This window comes from Neoarius graeffei, chromosome 24 (assembly GCF_027579695.1).
Source record: "Neoarius graeffei isolate fNeoGra1 chromosome 24, fNeoGra1.pri, whole genome shotgun sequence".
Taxonomy (NCBI): Eukaryota; Metazoa; Chordata; class Actinopteri; order Siluriformes; family Ariidae; genus Neoarius; species Neoarius graeffei.
The window spans coordinates 6,918,798-6,933,355 of NC_083592.1; the positions used below are offsets into that span (position 1 = coordinate 6,918,798).

The window sequence follows — 14,558 nt, forward strand, 5'->3', positions numbered from 1 at the left end:
CAGTTTCTCAAAGTTTATCAGTAATAGTCTGTACCTTGGTTTGCATTTGGCTTGGTTATTTCCTTTATAATTTACCATATACAGTTGCTGACTGTAAAATCTACGCCAACCAACTGTAATTCCTCATATGTTGTACTGTATTTTTTACGGTGAAATTCTGGCAACCACAGCTGCCGGTAATTTACCGTAAAGTTGAATTTTGCAATAAAAAAACATACTATATCATACAGTTGTACCGTGTTTATCACTGAGATATACTGTAATCAGATTTACAGTATATCTGTTATTTTTAATATAGTCTCCTGTAAACAGGTTTATAATAAAACTGTCATTTTTAAAGCAAATTACCATAAACAGGTTTATAACTTAATTGTTATTTTTACACTAAATTACTGTAAACAAGTTAACAATATATCTGGTTTTTTTTCAGAGTAATTTACTGTAAAGAAAAATAGTTCTCTACTGTGAAATTAACGGTTGCCAAAAGAACATACCGTAATGTCTCATACATTGTGACTGTATTTTTGACGGTGAAATTCTGGCAACAACAGCTGCCGGTATTTTACTGTAAATTCTACAGTTTTTTTTTTTTTTTTACAGTGCAGGTCCTCACACGCATACGATTTTTAAGCCTTATGTTCTGTTTGGGTCTAAAGATCCCACTTTGGTATTTGGGGAAAGTGTTAAACTGTTTATTGCTCAGCTCTGAGTGACATCAGTGAGTCTGGGATTCACAAAGTTAGAACTGAGATGAAGATCAAATCTACTTGGTGTGTAGAGATGAATTGGGACAGTGGGAGATGGGTTTTTTTGGGGAGAGGTTGGGAAACCGAATAAGAAAATGTTGGATTAATACACAAAAGAAACAGATCACAGCTTGGTTCAGGTTTGATGGTTTCGATTTCCTTTCCCACCCCACCTACTGGCACGTCGTCAAAAGTGCAACAACAACAACAACAGGCCTCAGTCAAGAGTGTGAGTGGAGCATTCCTGGCTGGAATTCCCCTTCACGTCAGCTGTCACCTTTACACCTGATTTCCCTTTTCTTTCTCCAGCACACCTGAGAAATTCACGAAACAGAAACTAACTGTGCTGTTGTAACTAATAATTAAAAGTAAACGTTTTCCTTTTTGCCTCACACAGGAAACATCCCTCTTCCGAAGAGAGAGGAGCGAACCGCCATGCTGAAGCACTCCGAGCTCTGAGAGCACAAATATCCAGAGACAGTATTTACTGCCAATAAACACAAATTCCTGCTTAAACTCTCCTCTGTCTCTGTTCCTGCTTTTAGAAAATAGTTATTCAACAACACGTGGGAATGTAGAAAGCTTTAGGAAGTGCTTTCTCCAGCTCAGGGTGGACATGGAGTTTATACTGGGAACACTGGGTGTTTAATGGTACAATAAATTCCATGCACCTTCTCAACATGGATTTATTTCTATAAAGGATTTTATGGAATCACATTCAGCCTAGTTATTGGATTCATGGCGCTTTCTGTTCATAAAGCTCCCACTCACAGAACACATTATATTCAAGTTAACATAATTTATATCTCACACACTGTATTTCAAGAAGTGGTGCCAAAAATAATTCACGGTCCTCTGAGTGACACTTTGGGCTTTTTTCATTTCACAGAAACACAAACTGTGAACACACCTGTAAAAGATCACCTGACACCAAATGAGTCACTGATCTGATACAGATGGTGCTGTGAAACCGGCATGTTTATTTCTGTTATTCTTTAAATTTTCAACCCTGCCTGTACATAGTAGGTGATGTACTGTAGATATGATCCGATTCTTAGATAAAGTGCTACTTGGGACATATTTTTTAACGATGCCTTCAGATCTTTCCTCCAGCGTGGTTATTTTCATTATTACATTATTATATTCTCATTTCCTCCCTGGATAATCGTACCGATCTGCTGCTGTAATCATTAAGACTATCCTGTACTCATCCCAGGACTTTTAATACAGTGATTCTTAATAATCTGCTCATTCTGAACACTGTTTCAACACTGCCGTCATCTCAGGGAAGTTTTCACCTCACTACTGTTGTCCCTTGCTCATCAGGGAGCTGAATCCACATCCAGATCAATGAACTAAATGATTCATCTTTTATTTATTGTCTATATGAGCAGGGATTTGCATGTAGCAAATAAAGCCGAGCGAAATCTCATGCCTGGTTTAGAGATAGAGTTCTGTCCAAAAGTCCTAGGCACATGTAAAGAAATGCTGTCGACCAAAAATGGCTTCAAAATGATGAAATGAAATGTTTCAACATTAAAGAATGCTATAAACAGTAAACAGTAAGCCATAATAAATCAATATACAATAACAAAGTCAATATTTGGTGTGAGACAACCCTTTGCAGGCTCCAGCTTGCCTGCGACCCTGTAGAACAGGATAAGCGGCTACAGATAATGGATGGATGGATGGATGGATGACCCTTTGCTTTAAAAAATAGTAGTCTCATGTCCAATGAGTGCAGTTTTATAAGGAAATGAGCTGTAGTGAGCATGTACTGAGCATCTTACAGAACCAGCCACAGTTCTTCTGGACACTTTGACTGCCACATTCGGTTCTTCATTTTGCACCAAAACCCAATACCCTTCTTTATGTTTTCTTTTTTAATCTGAAAAGTGCTCTCCTATGGAATATGCTGCTCAGACACAAACTTTACATGAAAATAAATGTTTAATTATTTGCTTGGGGGACCCCCCCCACACACACACATGAATGTTTGGAACTCAAAAATGTTTTTGTACTGATTCAATAATGTAAAAGTCCATACATCCATCCATAACCGCATATCCTGTGCAGGGTCGCAGGAGCCTATCCCAGCTGACTATGGATGAGGGGCACAGTACACCCTGGACAAGTCACCAGGTCATCGCAGGGCTGACACATAGAGACGCGTAATCATTCACACTCACAGTCAATTTAGAGCCACTAATTAGCCTAACCTGCATATCTTTGGACTGTGAGGGAAACCAGAACAAGCGAAGGAAACCCACACAGACATGAGGAGATGCAAACTCTACACAGAAAGGCCCTCACTGGCCACTGGGCTTGAACCCAGAACCTTCTTTCTGTGAGGCGACAGTGTTAAGTAGTACACCACCCCTATCTCATCTCATCTCATTATCACTCGCCGCTTTATCCTATTCTACAGGGTCGCAGGCAAGCTGGAGCCTATCCCAGCTGACTACGGGCGAAAGGCGGGGTACACCCTGGATAAGTCGCCAGGTCATAACAGGGCTGACACATAGACACAGACAACCATTCACACTCACATTCACACCTACGGTCAATTTAGAGTCACCAGTTAACCTAACCTGCATGTCTTTGGACTGTGGGGGAAACCGGAGCACCCGGAGGAAACCCACGTGGACACGGGGAGAACATGCAAACTCCGCACAGAAAGGCCCTCCCCGGCCACGGGGCTCGAACCCAGACCTTCTTGCTGTGAGGCGACAGCACTAACCACTACACCACCGTGCTGCCCCTTGATCCAATCAATATTTAATTTAATTTTCATACATATTTTTGTCAGTATTGTTTATTGTTGTTGTTGATGATGATTACTGTACAGCTAGGCCTAAAAATACACACACACACACACACATATATATATATATATATATATATATATATATATATATATATATATATATATATATATATAAGATTAAAAGTCTGACGACCCTTTTTTAATTGCTTTTTTGTTGACAGAGATTGTGAAAATCCGTGCAGTTGCATCCTCACCGACACTGAGACACTGTGGGGGAAATGTTTCAGCAGCAGCTGTTTTGCTGAGTTGTTTTGTTCTGTTGTGTTTCTGCTGCAGCTGATTTTCGGAAATCGAAAGTAAACTGAGTCAACATTCAGAAAAAGAAAACGGAAGTTGGTCTGTGCTGGGATTGACTCACGCACTCATCTCCCATTGGTTGTTATTCCAACACGGGGCGTGGCTATTGGGCTATATTATGAGCCGCACTCAGCTGTCCAGGAGGAGTGTGTGGGCTTGTTCTGTTCCTCGACGACGAGAAGAGAGAAAGAAAAAAAAAACCCTTTGAGCAGAAATACTTACGTCATTTATTTAGAAGGTAAGTTTAATCCCGTTTCAAACAATATGCTTTGAAATATTATGCATGTATAACCTTAATAATGAGTTATTAACAGTGGGTATGTGTTCAGGTTTTATAAACATTTTCCAAGTGTGTAAGCTTCTTAATGTTTAGTAACAATGATAACAAGTAACAGCTTTTGTGATTTTTAAGCAACTGGAGCTTTCCTTGTCCCTGAAGTGCTGCTCTTATCTTTTACACATGTATATATTAATGTGTGTATTCCATTTGGAAACATAGATACAGGATATTGAACCTTAAAATAAGATTTATGCTACATAACTGGAGTGTAATAATCTTTTCGAGATACATTACACACACCAAAGGTTAAAAACGCGTACACTTCAGAGCATCACCTCATTAACAAGGACTGGAGATATATGGTCCGCTTTAGGAATCTTTTTATTTCTTCTAGGAGTACTCTGTTTTACTTCTCTATAATGAGGAAATGTACATGGTGGAGCTGTAAATTCTGCTGGCAGCCATTTTGAATCCAGACTCACTTGACTTCTTTGATGTAGTGACATTTTACTATCACTTCCATGTTTTTGTTGTTAAAATTATACTTCAAAATATAATAATTTCATAATGATACTTCTATGGGGTGTGGTAATTAATTGTTGTTGGTCATAAGCTTCCATTAGCTTTGTAACTTCAGTGCAAACTTTTTAAAAAGTGTAACTATAACAGCACTAATCTGTTGTCTGTTGTTATTTTTTGTTTACGCAGATCATTAAGGAGTGGATAAGATGGAGCTGAACATTAAAGTCCTGAGTGGAGAAATGCGGACCATCTTTGTGAATCCAAATGACACTATTGGCAAACTCAAGGAACAAATTGCCCGACTCTTTAAAGCAAGGCCTTCACGGCTGAAGCTTTCCATCACCAATGGACAAATCTTGCAGCTAGACCATGATCAGAAGACGGTGAGCGATTACGGGCTGAGTTCAGGATGCACTGTGATGCTCCTGATCTCCACGACCCCCGTGCCCTTTCAAGTGTTCGTGAAGAACGAGAAGGGACAGACAAAAACATACGACATCACTGACGATGAGACTGTTGATCAGTTGATGGCAAAGATCCACCAGAAAGAAGGAACACCAGTAGACCAGCAGCGGCTGATCTACAGTGGCAAACAGCTCGACTCTGGCAAGAAGCTGGAGTATTACAACATTGTTTCTGGAAGCACCATTCACATGACCCTCCGTCTACGTGGAGGCTGATGGGACACAAACACCTGAAGATCATTTCAGCTTTAAAATAAAATCTGTTTAGCACAATTTAGTGTTGTATGGGTTACAGATACATAAATATAAAAAAAAAAGTTCCTTCGTTCTAATTGCACTCTACTGCATCTCTTTTTTTGGATGTGGTGTTCTAGTGTTTTCACAGTATTTTTCTCTAATCCTATTCCTAATTTTTTTTTTAATATCTGTAAAAACTTTCCAATATTAGCAGGATTGTATTAGGTTTGTTTGCAATATGCAGTACTCTGAATTCTATATCAATTTATAAAATTGCTGTTTGCACCAACACATGTCTGTAGTTACTGTCTGCTGTTAACAGATTACATGAAAATGTGAAAAAAACCCTTCTACTATTTTTTTAGTTTGTTAATGACTTGCCTGTAGGGCCTGAAAAGGCCCTAAAGTAATAATTAAAAATTTTAAGTAATTGATGGTTTATTTTTGTAATAATGCTTATAAATGTATTCATATCTGTCTAAATAAAATATTTATAAAATGATTGCATTGCTTTGGCTCCCCCCCCCCCAAAAAAAAAAAATCTCTAGCCGTAACAGGAGATAAATGTTAGTTAGTCTATTAGTATAATGTTGGTTAGCTAGTTATAACATTAATGTCGATATACTTGACACTCATTTTCCAAAATTATGGCAGATAAGTTTTTAAAGGCCTTATCCATCACCTCATGGGCTTATTTTTTACTTTAAAGCTTTTAAAGTCCAGGTTTATTCCTGTAATAACTATAAAGGTACACAGTAATGTGTCCTGATGAATAAAAGGTTAACAACAAATCAGTTAACACGTTTTAATTCACAGAAATCGTGAAAGCGCTCCTCATAATCCCAGGACTCTTGTTCAGAATGTCGTCATAGTGATCATCCTTTCAGCATCCTCATGTCATCTCAGGGAGTTTTTCCACATCTGGATTAAACTGACATCTGGATTTCTGTAAAGTTGCTTTCTGACAGTGTTGATTGTTAAAAGTGATATACCAATAAAAATGCTGATAACTGAATGTGAGCAACTGTACATGTCCAGGCCATGGATGAAGTGATGCTTTCATGAAACTATCATAGTCAACTAAATGATTGTCCAGACCTATATAAACAAGCGTTAATATGTAGCAAATTAGCTAATGCTAAATAAAGACTAACAATGATATACAGTTGTGGTCAGAAGTTTACATACACTCATCATGGCCGTCAATGTCATGGTAATTTTGGGCTGTTAATGATTTCTTTGAACTGTTCTTTTTCCAGGGTGGAATGATTGTACAGCGTACATCTTTAATGACTTTAAAAAAAAAAACAAGAATTGTGTGCACAAATTTGAATATATTTTGGATTTTCTCTAATCCACACAGGGTCATAATTATACATACGGGCTCAAATATATACATACGTTCACTTAAATCTGTTAATAAGTGGTGATGAAGGTTCTACAATGTTTTTTAACTTGACAAGGCCAAGGCCTATTAACTTCTCATGAGTGATTGATTACAGTTGGTAGTTTCTCTTGGCCAGCATAAAAAGGATTTGTTTCACAGCACTCATTGGATTGACCAATACTCAAGAACCATGGGAAAAGTCCAAGGAACTCAGAGAAGATCTAAGAAGGAGAAATGTAAATTTACACAAGTTGGGAAGGTCTCTTGGAACCATTTATAAACAATTGCAGATTCCAAGGTCATCAGTTCAAACAATCGTACGTAAGTACAAGTTATTCGGATGTGCCACCACTTTGGCAAGGTCTGGAAGAAGACCCAAACTGTCACCCTCAGATGAGAGGACATTGGTTAGGATGTTCATGAACTGGAAACTGCTGGAACACCAGTGTCACCGTCCACAGTGAAGCGAGTTTTACATTGCCATGGACTGAGAGGGTGCCGACCAAGAAAGAAGCCCCTGCTCCAAAATCGACACCTTCAGGCTTGACTGAAATTTGCAGCTGCCCACATGGACAAGCCAAATGCCTTCTGGAGAAAAGTTTTATGGTCAGATGAGACAAAGATTGAGCTATTTGGCCACAGTGACAAGAGGTATGTTTGGAGGAGTAAAGGTGAGGCTTTCAAACCTAAGAACACTGTACCAACTGTCAAGCATGGTGGTGGCAGCATCATGCTCTGGGGCTGTTTTGTTGCCAGTGGTACTGGTGCATTGCACAAAGTGGATGGAATAATGAAGAAAGAGGACTACCTCCAAATTCTTCAACTTCACCTCAGATCAACAGCTAGAAGGTTGAAACTCGGACACAACTGGGTGTTCCAACAGGACAATGATCCCAAACACACATCAAAACTGGTTTTGGAATGGATAAAGCAGGCTAACATTAAGCTTCTGGAATGGCCTTCCCAAAGTCCTGACCTCAACCCGATTGAAAATTTGTGGACTACTCTTAAATGTTGGGCCTGTGCCAGGAAACCAACCAATTTAAATGAACTCTACCAATTTTGCCAAGAAGGGTGGTCAAATATCCAGACAGAATTATGCCAGAAGCTTGTTGATGGATACCCAAAGCATCAGGTCAAGGTGCAACTTGCTAAGGGTGTTAGGACTAGGACTGTTTTGGCCTCTAGAGGCCGCTGTTATTTCCTTTTCATGTCGTGTTTATTTTGGCCTCTAGAGGCCGCCACTGTTCCTGTGTTTTGTGTTTGTGTTAATTGCCTAATTATCTTCACCTGTGTCCTTAATTAGTTTGTCTATTTATACCCCTGAGTTCAGTCCTCTTGTCACGGAGTCTTTGTGCTGTTATGTTTATCTCCAGTTTCCTTTGTACTGTGTTTTTTGATCTTCTTAGCTTTTGTATTTTTGCACTTTGCTTTTCTTTTGGATTATACTCTTTGGTTTTTTTTTGTCTTTTGTTTTGCCCTGTATATAGTGTATATAGTTTAAATAAACCTTTTGATTCTTTTTCTACTTCCGCCTCACGCCTCTGCATTTGAGTCATCCCCCTGGTGGCCTAGTGGGGGTTTGCTGGATTATCACACCAACGAACCAGGTTCGAATCCCAGCAAAAACCCTAACAGAAAGACTCCGTCATGACCGACTCAGCAGAGGCTGCTTCAACTGTCTACCCGGCCAACCTTCAGGGAATTATGGCAGCTTTGACACGCTTCGGAGCGACCATGGACGCTCATGGACGTACGCTCACCAGCCAACGTGAGGCCCTCGCTCGCCACGAGGAACTGCTTCAGCAAATTGGGAAAACCCTGGCACAGCTGACATCTCTGCCTGCATCTCCTGCTCCTGATCCAGTTCCTGCTCCTGATCCAGCTCCCACTCCTGCTCCAGTGCCTCCTGCAATGCTGCCTTCTTCACCTCGCGAACCCAGCCTTCCTGCACCACAGAGGTATGACGGCAAGCACAGTGAGTGCCGAGAGTTCCTTACCCAGTGTCAACTCACCTTTGAGCTTCAGCCTACCACCTACACTACGGATCGCCGCAAGATTGCCTTTGTGATAACCTTATTAGCTGGTAAGGCGCGAGCCTGGGCTACTGCTATCTGGCAAAGACAGGGACCTGAGTGCTTTGATTTCCAGCTGTTTTCTGAAGAGATGCTTCGGGTCTTCGATCAGGCAGACATCAGTACCGACGCAGCCCGAAAGCTCATGTCCATCCGGCAAGGAGGAAGCGTCGCAGATTACGCCATCTCGTTCCGAACACTCGCAGCAGTAAGTGGATGGAACGAGACTGCCCTGGTGTCAGCCTTCCACCATGGTCTGTCTGACCCCATCAAGGACGGTCTGGCCTCTATTGGATGCCCAAGTGACCTCGAAACCCTCATCTCACATGCTATTCGTCTGGACAACAGGATGAGAGAACGCCACCAAGCCTTGAGCCCCCCCAGCCTCCCTACCTCTACCTGGAGACCGTCTACCTCCTTCAGTGACTGTCCAGAACCCATGCAAGTGGGTCGTACTCGCCTCTCCGCATCTGAGAGGGAGCGCAGAAGGAGGGACAAGTGCTGCATCTACTGTGGCAAGCCTGGTCACTTCCGAGCATCATGTCCCGAACTCTTGGGAAAAGGACCGCCCCGTCCAGCCGAGGGAGGGTTGTGACGGGGCCTACCCTCTCTCCCGGACTCCCTGGCCAAGGAATCTACATCCCGGTCTCCATCTCCTGGGGTGAGTCTGTCCACTCTTGTCAAGCTTTGATAGACTCAGGGGCGGCTGGGAACTTTATGGATATTCACTTCGCCCAAAGCATCAATATTCCGACTGCACCTCTTGAAGTCCCACTGTCTGTGTCTGCCCTCGATGGCCAAGCGTTAGGTGATGGAAGAGTCACCCAAGTTACTTCTCCAGTTTTCCTCCAGTCTCAAGGTCACAAGGAAGAAATATCCCTGCACCTGATTCCTTCACCTGAGTTCCCAGTTATTCTAGGCCTTCCTTGGCTTACTCGCCACAACCCTCGCATAGACTGGGTAACAAGCCAGGTTGTGGAATGGGGCCCTGCATGCCATGCCTCTTGTCTGCTCTCTAGCTCTCCTGTGTCTCCTGCCGAGCCCCCTGATCTCACCGAGTTATCTCAAGTTCCCACAGAGTACTGGGATCTCAAGGAGGTATTCAGCAAGAGCAGGGCCGCCGTTCTTCCTCCGCACCGGGCCTACGACTGTGCCATCGACTTGCTCCCTGGGACTACCCCTCCTCGTGGCAGACTGTTTTCACTCTCTCAGCCAGAACGCAAGGCCATGGAGGAATACCTCAAAGATGCCCTGGTCTCTGGGTTTATTCGACCCTCCACTTCACCTGCTGGAGCCGGCTTCTTCTTTGTCGGCAAGAAGGATGGGGGGCTCCGACCATGTATTGATTACAGGGGCCTGAATAAGATCACTGTGCGCAACCGATATCCCCTTCCGCTGATGTCCACAGCTTTCGACCTGCTCCAAGGCGCCACCGTCTTCACCAAGTTGGACCTACGGAACGCATACCACCTCATCCGTATCCGACAGGGAGACGAGTGGAAGACTGCCTTTAACACCCCGTCTGGGCACTACGAATACCAGGTGATGCCCTTCGGACTCACCAACGCACCAGCTGTTTTTCAGGCCCTAATCAACGACGTCTTAAGGGACATGATTAACCTATACGTTTTTGTCTACCTCGACGACATCCTTATCTTTTCCAAGACCGTGCAGGAGCACCGCCACCATGTCCGCCAGGTTCTCCAGAGGCTGCTACAGAACAATCTGTTCGCCAAGGCCCAGAAATGCGAATTTCATGTTCCCGAGGTCTCCTTTCTGGGATTTATTGTACGGACAGGCCAACTCCAAATGGACCCTGCCAAGACCCTGGCCGTCCGGGATTGGCCTACTCCCAAGTCCGTTAAGGAGGTTCAGCGGTTCTTAGGATTCGCTAACTTCTACCGCAAGTTCATCAGGAACTTCAGTTCTGTGGCAGCACCCATGTCAGACCTCACCAAAGGGACAGGTGGATCTTATGGCTGGTCTCCTCAGGCAGAAAAGGCGTTCAAAGACCTCAAGGACCGCTTCTGCACGGCACCCATTCTGGTTCTCCCGGACACCTCCCAACCATTCATCGTGGAGGTGGACGCCTCGGACAGTGGTGTAGGCGCGGTGCTCTCTCAACGTTCGGAAGGAAAGCTGCACCCCTGCGCTTACTTCTCCCACCGCCTGAGTCCTGCTGAGTCCCGGTACGATGTGGGGGATCGAGAACTGCTAGCGGTCAAACTGGCCCTTGAGGAGTGGAGGCACTGGCTGGAGGGAGCACAACATCCATTCCTGGTTTGGACTGACCACAAGAACCTGGAGTACCTCCAGCAAGCCAAGAGACTGAACCCTCGACAGGCTAGGTGGGCCCTGTTTTTCAGTCGGTTTGACTTCACCCTCTCATACCGCCCCGGCTCCAAGAACACCAAACCTGACGCACTGTCCAGACTGTTCTCTGCCACTAACAGGGAGAATGAAGTCGGGCCTATTATCCCTGTGTCCCGGATTGTGGCCCCTGTCCGCTGGGGTATTGAGGAGGCTGTCCGACGAGCCCAACGCCAGGACCCCGGTCCTGGGACGGGGCCACCAGGCCTCTTGTACGTCCCACATCAAGCCCGGGCCAAGGTTCTCCAGTGGGGTCACTCTTCCCCTCTCACCGCCCACCCGGGAGCTCGGAGGACCCTGGACTTCCTGAAAAGACGCTTCTGGTGGCCTAACATGGAGAAGGAAGTAAGGTCATTTGTCCTGTCCTGTGAGGTTTGCACCAGAACCAAGAACCCACGACAGCGTCCCCAGGGTCTCCTGCATCCTCTGACCATTCCCCGGCGTCCCTGGTCCCACGTGGCAGTCGACTTTATCACGGGTCTCCCTGAGTCACAAGGTAACACGGTCATTTTGGTCTTAGTTGACAGATTCTCCAAGGCCTGCCGCTTCATACCACTGTGCAAACTCCCCTCTGCTCTTGAAACTGCGAAACTTTTGTTTAATCATGTCTTCCGAGTCTTTGGTCTTCCACAGGACATCGTCTCAGACCGAGGGCCCCAGTTCTCCTCCCGAGTGTGGCACGGGTTCTGCAAGGTCATCGGAGCCACTGCCAGCCTCTCCTCTGGGTTTCACCCACAGTCCAATGGTCAGACGGAGAGGCTCAACCAGGACCTGGAAACCACCCTGCGAGGCCTGGCTATGGATAACCCGACATCGTGGAGCACCTGGCTGCCATGGGCGGAGTACGCCCACAACACCCTGCAGTCATCGGCCACCAAGCTGTCGCCATTCCAGTGCCAATTCGGGTTCCAGCCACCTCTGTTCACGGACCAGGAGGAGGACGCGGGGGTGCCCTCGGTCAACCAATATGTGAGACGGTGTCGCAAGACCTGGAGCAAGGTCAGGAAGACCCTCATACAGACCTCCAGAACCAACCAGACTCAGGCCAACCGCCATAGAAGACCTGCACACGCTTTCCGCCCTGGGCAGCGTGTTTGGCTGTCCACTAAGGACCTTCCACTGCGGGTGGAGAACCGCAAGCTTGCTCCTCGCTACATTGGCCCCTTCAAGGTGGTGCGCAGGGTGAACCCTGTCTCCTACCGGCTCCAGTTGCCCCGGACTCTGAGGATCAACCCCACTTTCCATGTTTCCCTGTTACGGCCCGTACTGACGTCTACGTATGCCCCTGCCCCTAGGAACCCCCCACCCCCCCGCATCTTCCAGGGGCAGACTGTGTTCACTGTGAATCGCCTGCTTGACTCCCGCCGGGTCCGCGGCGGGTTGCAATATCTGGTGGACTGGGAGGGCTATGGTCCTGAGGAGCGCTGCTGGGTTCCTGCTCGGGATGTCCTTGATAAAGAACTATGTCGGGACTTCCATTCGGCCCATCCGGATCGCCCTGGGAACGTCAGGAGACGCTCCTAGAGGGGGGGGTCCTGTTAGGACTAGGACTGTTTTGGCCTCTAGAGGCCGCTGTTATTTCCTTTTCATGTCGTGTTTATTTTGGCCTCTAGAGGCCGCCACTGTTCCTGTGTTTTGTGTTTGTGTTAATTGCCTAATTATCTTCACCTGTGTCCTTAATTAGTTTGTCTATTTATACCCCTGAGTTCAGTCCTCTTGTCACGGAGTCTTTGTGCTGTTATGTTTATCTCCAGTTTCCTTTGTACTGTGTTTTTTGATCTTCTTAGCTTTTGTATTTTTGCACTTTGCTTTTCTTTTGGATTATACTCTTTGGTTTTTTTTTGTCTTTTGTTTTGCCCTGTATATAGTGTATATAGTTTAAATAAACCTTTTGATTCTTTTTCTACTTCCGCCTCACGCCTCTGCATTTGAGTCATCCCCCTGGTGGCCTAGTGGGGGTTTGCTGGATTATCACACCAACGAACCAGGTTCGAATCCCAGCAAAAACCCTAACAAAGGGACGTTTAACCAAATATTAGTTGGGGTGTATGTATATATTTGAGCCTGTATGTATAATTTTGATCCTGTGTGGATTAGAGAAAATCCAAAATAAATTCAAACTTGTTTTTTGAAGTCATTAAAGATGTACGCTGCACAATCATTCCACCGTGGAAAAAGAACAGTTCAAGAAAATCATTAACAGCCCAAAATTACCATGACATTGATGCCCATGATGAGTGTATGTAAACTTCTGACCGCAACTGTACAGTAAATTACATTTATAGTCTTGTTTGTGGCTGTAATAACAAATTACAATAATAATTGTTTGATATGAGCTTTATAGTGACTTGACCCTCGACAAGTAAGGAGCGAATCTTCTCACTGAATCTTTGAAAGCCCAGTATACTGCTACGTTCCAGGCGAAATTACAATTTGTAAATTCCTGCCACAGGAAACTTACAATTTCATCTCCTCAGCTTGTCTTCTCACCTGTCAGTTCCTTCCTGTTCATGGATGGAGGTCCAATCCACACATTGGCTCACACTGTGAACAGTGTAAAATCCTCCTCCACTACTTTTAAATGAGTTTACAGCAAGTATTGGCTTTGGATCAGTTCATACACACACAGTCCTCGGTTAAATCTATAACTCACTGTAATTGCTGTTTTGTGAAGGTAACCATCAACATTAGAGTCATCACTGATGGTCACTCAGTCACTGTTGCACACTGTTTAGATTAGATTAGATTAGATTAGATTAGATTAGATTAGATTAGATTAGATTAGATTAGATTAGATTAGATTAGATTAGATTAGATAAAACTTTATTGATCCCTTTGGGAGGGTTCCCTCAGGGAACTGTTGTTGCTGTGCTGTGATTTCAGATTTGAAGGTTTATAGCAGAACAGAACTAACAGACAATCAGGATTTCAACTGTAAAAAAAAAAGTAGTTCAAGTAGATTTTATGAGCTTGATGTTTACAGTCATATTTATTAGAAATATTTTCCACAGCTGTTGTCAAAAACTCTTTGTTCATGATGATAGAAAGTGATATTAGGTTGAATACATTTGCACTAGTTATATAATTCCTCTACAGATCTGCTTCTAAAACACTGTCGTAAAGCGAGACGGCCTTTCGATTTCATGAAATCTGTGAAATTTAGTTCCCTCTGAAATGTGGTCACTGTGACATATGTTTATTTCTGTAATATCTCACAAAATATCAGGCCATTCTGTGGCTGGGAAGTTATTTAATTTGAGGGGATTAAAGCAAATAATGTGCATGAAATTGCTTGCTTTGTGCAGTCAAGCAGACAGAGGAAGTCCGTGTGTGCATGTGCAGGTTTAACTTCT

At 44.1% G+C, this 14,558-nt stretch overlaps 1 protein-coding gene across 1 annotated transcript; it reads left to right on the forward strand.

Annotated features, from left to right (window-relative positions):
* Positions 1–4,019: 4,019 nt before the first annotated feature.
* On the forward strand, positions 4,020–5,697 carry LOC132872541 (uncharacterized). Its single transcript, XM_060907437.1, has 2 exons — positions 4,020–4,108; positions 4,859–5,697. The coding sequence occupies exon 2, from the start codon at positions 4,879–4,881 to the stop codon at positions 5,350–5,352; it is 474 nt and encodes a 157-aa protein (XP_060763420.1). The 5' UTR covers positions 4,020–4,108; positions 4,859–4,878; the 3' UTR covers positions 5,353–5,697.
* The last annotated feature ends 8,861 nt before the right edge of the window (positions 5,698–14,558 follow it).